Genomic DNA, 7,641 nt, shown 5'->3' with positions numbered 1-7,641 from the left:
GGGGGGAGGCCTTATATTTAGCAATTCAGCAAAACCTCTGCTAGGTCTTATTTTCGGGGAAACACGGTATGTATGCAAACAAGCGTTTTCGCTTATGAATTTAAACAAGTGCAAAACACAGAACAGGTTAACCAACGAGAATTTGGAAAATCTGCTAGTTGTTTCAACATCTGCCATTACGCTAGACATCAAGAAGATTGCCGCCAGCATCCAATCTCAGCCATCGCATTAATCACTTGGAGGTCCGGCCCCCAGTCAGTAAACTTAATCCTAATTTGGCCTTTCTTCAGAAAAGGTTGTGCATCCCTGTAGTAATTGATTTAATTAGGAACAGTGAGCATACAATGAAATTGAAATGGTATAATATTTAATATTTAAATTAAAAAAATGCTAAACTGGAGTATTTCTATAATAATTATACAAATTTATCAATAATATCATAACTGAAAATGAAACTTTTAATTTGCAAATTCTATGAATTTCAAAACTAACTTTAAAATTACATACATTTTGCTATTTAATTTAAAATTTTAACTTTAGATTTTAAATTTAAGAAAAGTTTGATCTATTGCACTTTTTATCATCACATAAAATAATTATCAATTATTAAAAAAGTCAATGGATTATATAGGGATTGTTTTAGGTTAAATTACATTTATATTCATTTTTGAAAAGTTCATAAAAAAATTCAAATTAAATTTTTTAAAAAAAGATATTTAAATGTAATCAAAACAAAACTTAAGACCAAATTTGGTAAATAATGTTGAATTATAAAACTTTACAGATGAAAAATGAATTAAAATATAGCTATGCTTACCCCAGCATCTCCGGCTAATGACCAGTTTCTACTTTGCTTCTGGATATCAGCAATGCTTGTAATTTTCTGCCATGGTAATTTATCTTTTTCATTATTATTGATTCTATCACCCTATAAAAATTAATATCTCTGATAATTATTTATGATAATTCATACATTTTTATATCAGATTATTTATTATTTATTAAATATTATAAATCTTTGCTGATATTATTTTAATGATAAATAATTTTAATTAGAAAATATTTAAATGTATAGACATAATACCATCTCTGAAGCAAATTATGTCTGAAAATTACATAAATTGATGGTGCTATCAAAGAATTTATACAAAAAAATTATCATCTCCTCTCTCTGTAAAATAGGACATATTTTATAAAAATGAAAATTTGATAAACTTTCCTTATTATTGTTAACATACCATCACTGACATACTAAAATATTTTTTCCTTGAATTTTTCACATACTGTATTTGTGTATATAACCTGAAGAAAACTGCTAGAAGCAAAATAAAATCTTTTGATAACTCACCCAACTGCATCTGTGGAAGCAGCCATTACAGTTTTAAATTGACATATAAGCTGCCCTATTGCATAATCTGCACCCTTTCAAACTGTCTCTTAAACATAAATAATTTATAGGTTATATATACAAAAATATATTAATAAAATTTGTAACTGCTTTTTCTCTAACAAGTAACACCATATTCAGAATAGAAATTTATGAATAGTGAAAAACATGGAAGTAGTTTTAAACTTAAATTACTAAATTATGGCATCATGATTTATTAACAATACAAAAATCTACATCTTATGAATTTTGAAGCATTCATGCATTTATTTTCATCATTGACATGAAACAGTGAAAATGTACTATATATACACTGTTATGGTATTAACTGATTTGTTTAATTGTCTAAAACTATAGTATAAAAGTTTATATTAAACAATTTCTATTAAAAAAAAAGCAAAAAACCATACAAATACAAAACTTAATAGACTTATTTCCTATATCATTATTGAAGATTATAAAATGTAATGCTTTATGCAGAATTTGTTTATTTGAAAATTAGATAAGTCATTTCTTGTTCAGGTCATCCCAACATATATATTTTCATAAAGCAAAAATTTTGTTATTTTTTTTTTTTATCATCTTTCCACAAAAGTTTAATCTAACAAAAATGTGACATTAAAAAGTAATAAGTCCTGTAAAGACACTATATATGTATTATTGTATACTGCTAATTATACTGTATTTTTGCTGCATTTTTGTTTAGATGTACAGTGGGTGATTGGTTAATTAACAAACAGTTCGAACAACAAACGCTTTCACAAAAGATTTTTATGTTTGGACAAGGAACACACATTCGGATAACAAACACCTCACAGAACAAACACAAGAAGAAGCGACATAAAATAATGAATACTGATTGGTCTTCCCTTATCTTCAGGCAACAATTTGAAACTTTTCTGAGTGTGAGAGATATTGACATCGATGCTCAACCCAGATATACTGATCGGATAGTATTCCTCCAAACTTTGAAACTCTCCCTTGTAATTCCAGCCTTTTATTTTTCTTACAGAAACAATTTTTTTTATAGTATTTGTGAGACTGTCAAGTGGGCACTCGATTAAGTTTTGCATCAGTTTTTATTTTCAAAAGGTGAGAGTATAATAGCAAAGGTAGAGAGTGGGCAGAATATGTCTGATGATGTTGGGAAGTATGGCTTGAACATGTCTATGGTAGCCCACAGTTCAATCTTATCTAAGAAAGATACTGTACAGTATAATCAAAAAGACTCAAGCAGCTAAAGGAGTAATAAAAATCACATATGAGAAATAAACATTGAAGATCTCATAACGGAACCTGAAACTGATCTGACAACAGAAGAACGTCAAGAACTCTTGAATGAAGAACACCAAGAAACTCAGTGAGCTATGTTTTTTTCTAAAAAAGAGAATTAATGTCAATATCTGCTATTAAAGATCTTTTGAAGAAGTGGGAGGATGTCAGAACAATGGTCTTAGAATGGCATCCAAACCAGGTTGAGGTTAATAGGCTTAGGGATCTCTACAACAACAATGCTATTAATTACTTCCAAAAAATCCTGAAGAAGAGAGAGAAGCAATCAGCATTAGACAGATTCTTTAACACCCCACAAACAGAAAAAACATGACTGATAAAAATGCAAGACTGTGTATACATGTATTTTTATTATTAAATACAGTAATACCCCAAACTTACACGATAGGTGGAACCGAGCGGTAACCGTGTAAGTTGAATTCGCGTAAGTCGGGGTATAATTTCGCATATAAATACATACAAATAATTTTTAATTGGGGCCGGAGACTAAAGAAAACAATAATTTAGAAAAAAAATGTTTAATAAAATCTTAGATAATACATATGTATAACAAATTAGGCCTATATTATTTTACAGTTTTTCACATTTACTTGATTATCACGCCATAATTTTAACATTGTTTTCATCTCAGCGATAATACTGTGACGTTTATGAATGATGCTTGAATTTAAAGATTGAGCATTTTTCACAGCTTTGAGAATTTTTTCTTTGCCTTTTATAATCATTCCGACAATTCCAGTAGATCAAACTTCTTTGCCAATTCACAAATTTTCATTTTTGTATCAAAGTCTTTAATAATGGGTACGTTCGTAAAGCCAAATGAGTTAAACGCGTTAGTAATGAATTGTTCGAAAAGTCTAACGAAATAGGAATAACAATGACTTCATTCTCGCTTAACTCATTTGACTTTACCAACATAGCCAATGTTAACTTTACATTCCAAAGATAAAGTTTTTCTTTTCTTGTTTGATGCAGAAGAATTAGTTCTACTTCATTTGGATGACATAGTAGAGTCTCTCAAGTCTCCGTAGATATAACAAACACAGAAATAAATAACACAAAATAAATTGTAGCTATGTGTGGATTCCGCGCGACACATCCAAAAAATGTAACCTGACCAATATGGGGGGGGAGTGAGTAATCAAGTGTGGGGGGAGTGAGTAATCAAGAATTGCATGGCGCTCAAACAAAAGATGAATCGACGAGATTTGAAAATCGCGTAACTCCGGGTTTGTGTAAGTCAGGGTAGTGTAAGTCAGGGTATTACTGTATTTATTTATATGTAATAATAAAATGTAGTAAGAAAGTATATAATTTTTTTTTTATTTTGGGAGGGTCTCCAGAACAGATTAATCAAATTCCCATAAAAATCTATGGTAAATTGATAATCAGCTAACGAGCAATTTGGATAGTGAACACAGTCTTAGAATGGATTATGTTTGTTAACCGATCACCACTGTATTTTTATTTTATTTCATTTGCTTACTCTCATTTCATTTTTGAAGCCATTCTTAAACTTTGTAATTTTTAAATATTCTGTATCCACATTCCAATCTGTTAACAGTATATATGATCCTGAGGATGGCCATCCAATCAGCAGAAAATATTTGATTAATAAAAAAATACTTCTGCTGGAAGAGGCTAGATCTATTTTCATTTAATAAAAAATAATATATCTTGATGTTAAAATGTAATCATACATAATGATTTTGATTTGTTTAAAAACAATACCAGAGAGAATTTTTTTCTAAAGCTGCAAAAATTTGACATTTCTTCAAAATTACACACATTATTTTTTGCGTAATTCATATGGCATTCTAATTTAATGTTTTTCTATCTGAATTTTTGCCTAGTCATATCAATTATATAAGCTTTTTCATTTCAAAAATCAGAGTAAGATAAATTTATTAAATGAAAAATATTTTAAAATTTCTTATTTCAATCATTCATTGTTTTAAAAGTTTGATTTGCTTGAAAATAATTAGATACTGATAATGCTGTATTAAAAGTGTAACAAACTACTAGAAATCACTATATTAATTTTAGATCTCTGTAGAATATATTAAATTGCATTTAAAAAATAGAAATGATCAAATATACTCAAAGCAAGTTACAAACCCAGATAAAACTCTCTGATTACTGCAAAATTCAGCATATAGTTATGTCTCAGATATATATGTAAATGATTACAGTTAAATGATCCAATTTCACACCAGGTAATGCTACCAGACTGTCTTAAATGCATTGCTACCTCATTATCCTATAAGAAGGCTTGCAGAGGCTGACTGTGTTCAGAATTTTTAGTTTACTTGTTGTCTGAAGGTATCTGAACTTAAGGTTTATTTGTATAATGAAGTCAAAGACATTATGCAGAGTTTGAGAAAGGCTGCATCATTGGGATGATGGTTATTTTGCTGAACTGCCTCGTCTGAACCATTCTAATTTGACTGTAAGGAGTGTTGGAGGAAGTGGATATGCATACATGATGACTAATCTCCGAATTCCTAAAAAATAACTATCTAATTCTGAGACAAGCATGAACAGCTGCAATGGTGTTTTTGTCAATTGTCCAAACAAATGGAAACTTTACTACAGAATCCTATCTCTTTCCATACAATTGGCAGATGACAACTATCAGAGTCAAATTTGCACACGTGGCAATAGCTGTTCTGCCATTAGCATCCCAGCAACATTTGTTTCATTTGTAATGAATCCAGTGCTATGTGAAGTACGGAGAATCACTGGCGAGTACTTCAATTCCATCTTAATTGTTGAGCAGCATACTATTTCTACTGATGATGTGCTGGGAAGCCATCTCATAAGACAGTCTGCCACCTTCTGCCGTGGCCTGACAGACATTGACAGCACATTTAAAAAATCCTGTGTTCTTATGTGTTACATTTCATGATAACCGCAAACAACCATTTTTCAGCAGATTTGTTGCCCATCGAGCATTTTGAGAAACTATATGGGAATTCCAGCTTTGGCCACCTGCAAGTGTGAGGGATCCAGAACAGTAGTTGCAACATCTGCTAAAATCCAAAATCAAAGCTGAAACAGATACAATAAAATTGAATTTATAAAAAATGAATTTAATAAACAAATATAAAACAAACATGTATATTCATTCATTAAACCCATTTGCTGGAAAAGTATGAATGATTTTGATTTTAAAGGACAATCTGTTGCAGTATCAATATCTGTATGCCTTCATGCCTGACTATATTGGCACATGTATTCAGACTAGATCTTACAAAGTACTAAATGTTCCTTTAAATTGTACCATTGTTGCACAGTAAATTATTTCACAATATCTTCTAATCTGAATACTGGTATTTTGAACAATCTCGTACTCACTTGTTTAACCTTTATTTTCCAGTACTGCTTAAACTTTGTAAAACAAACATCTTCAGCCTCACTCGAGGTTCTGCTTCAGGTTACAAGAAAAAATTTGATTTCCAATCTTAGAACAATTCTTGAAGGAACGTTGAGTTTTTAAATAAATTTGAACATATGCGTGCACACTACGTAGCATCGGCGATTTCTTGTTCTTCTCATACGTAGTGACAAGCATATATGGAAATATACAAGGCCGGCCAGACAGGGAGAGGTATAAGCACTAAAGATGGCAACGCACTTTCATATGCTTGATGCTACGTATGTAAAGAACAAGGAATCGCCGACACTATGCGACATCCGCATAGGTTCGAATTTATTTAAAAATTCAATGTTCCTTCAAGATCATTCTTAGATTGGAAACCGATTTTTTCTTGTAACCTGAAGCAGACCTTGAGTGAGGCTGAAAACATTTGTTTTACAAAGTTTTTATGCAGTACCAGAAAATAAAACTTAAACAAGTGAGTACGAGTAAATTATTTCTTTGCTGTAATATTGTAATGACTTATTACCGTATTATTATGTTCACACTAATAGTTTCATTCAAAAACAATGACAGTGTGATAAAATGGTTGTTGTTAAACAACTTTTCAAGATATAAATAACTAATTCTCACTTAAGTACTTTTAGTTAAGCTACATCAGGATTCAGTGAAATGAAAAAGAAAAGAACATTAAATTTAAAAGCTGGAAAAAGCTCTTTATTACTAAAAGTTACTTCTCACCTGGTACTGGTCCAATTTACTTAATATAAACACACATAAAAACCTTTACTTGACCAGTAAAAATATATTTAATGCAAACAACTAACGTTTTCGACTGCCTTCCTCAGTCTTCCTCAGGTTTTAAATTCTGATATTCGAAAATCGTTGTGCTTAAATATTTAAACATTTTGGAACATATACATCTTTGCGAATAAAATTCATTACGCGCATGCGTATTAATCATTACGTACGTGAACCCAAATATTCACAAATATTATTTTACATATACATGTAAACAATGTATAACACCTTACATAGAGTTGTGGGGGCATTCTGCTTCATACGCAAACCTCCAAGCTGCCGAAATATTAATAGCATCCTTATAGTTGATACAGCTATTACGTAATCCTGCTTTATAAATTTCCAAAGTTTCTAGCGTTCGTACGTGTTCTCTTCTGTGTGACATTTTAATGATTTGCGCGTTCTGCAAGTTAGCACTTATGCCAGGGGTCGAAGCATACGTAGATAGGGCAGTGGTGCATCTGTTGTGTTCAATGTCATATTTGTGTTCGCGCATACGTTTATCCAGAGAGCGTATGGTGGAGCCAATATATATAAGATCCCTTTGAAATCTATGGTCTCTTAACGGGACAGAATACACTCCCGGTGCATACCTTTCGTCTATGTTGTCTTTGCTATTGCGCAGAATGTTGTAAATAGTATTGCGCCTCTTATATGCTATTCTTTTGTTTATACGCTTCGCAATTTCTCTGTAAATCGGATCTAGGTGGCGGTTATATTCAACCACCGCTACACACTGCAAATTATTCGAGTTGTTCGTGCGTGAGCTATCGTTGTATAC

General features: G+C 31.1%; 1 protein-coding gene across 1 annotated transcript in view; it reads right to left on the bottom strand.

Annotated features, from left to right (window-relative positions):
- LOC111632810 (WASH complex subunit 2-like) overlaps window positions 1–7,641 on the bottom strand; it is a 30,612-nt gene that overhangs the window by 12,960 nt on the left and 10,011 nt on the right. Inside the window, exon 2 of the mRNA XM_023377336.1 lies at window positions 818–928. Coding sequence (XP_023233104.1) covers window positions 818–928 — 111 coding nt within the window. The remainder of the gene's footprint in view (window positions 1–817; window positions 929–7,641) is intronic.

The sequence above is a fragment of the Centruroides sculpturatus genome, unplaced genomic scaffold (genome assembly GCF_000671375.1).
Source record: "Centruroides sculpturatus isolate CEXI.00-Female unplaced genomic scaffold, Cexi_2.0 scaffold41, whole genome shotgun sequence".
NCBI lineage: Eukaryota > Metazoa > Arthropoda > Arachnida > Scorpiones > Buthidae > Centruroides > Centruroides sculpturatus.
Note: the sequence above shows the minus strand (reverse complement) of the source record. Positions and strands in the feature narration are given on the sequence as shown.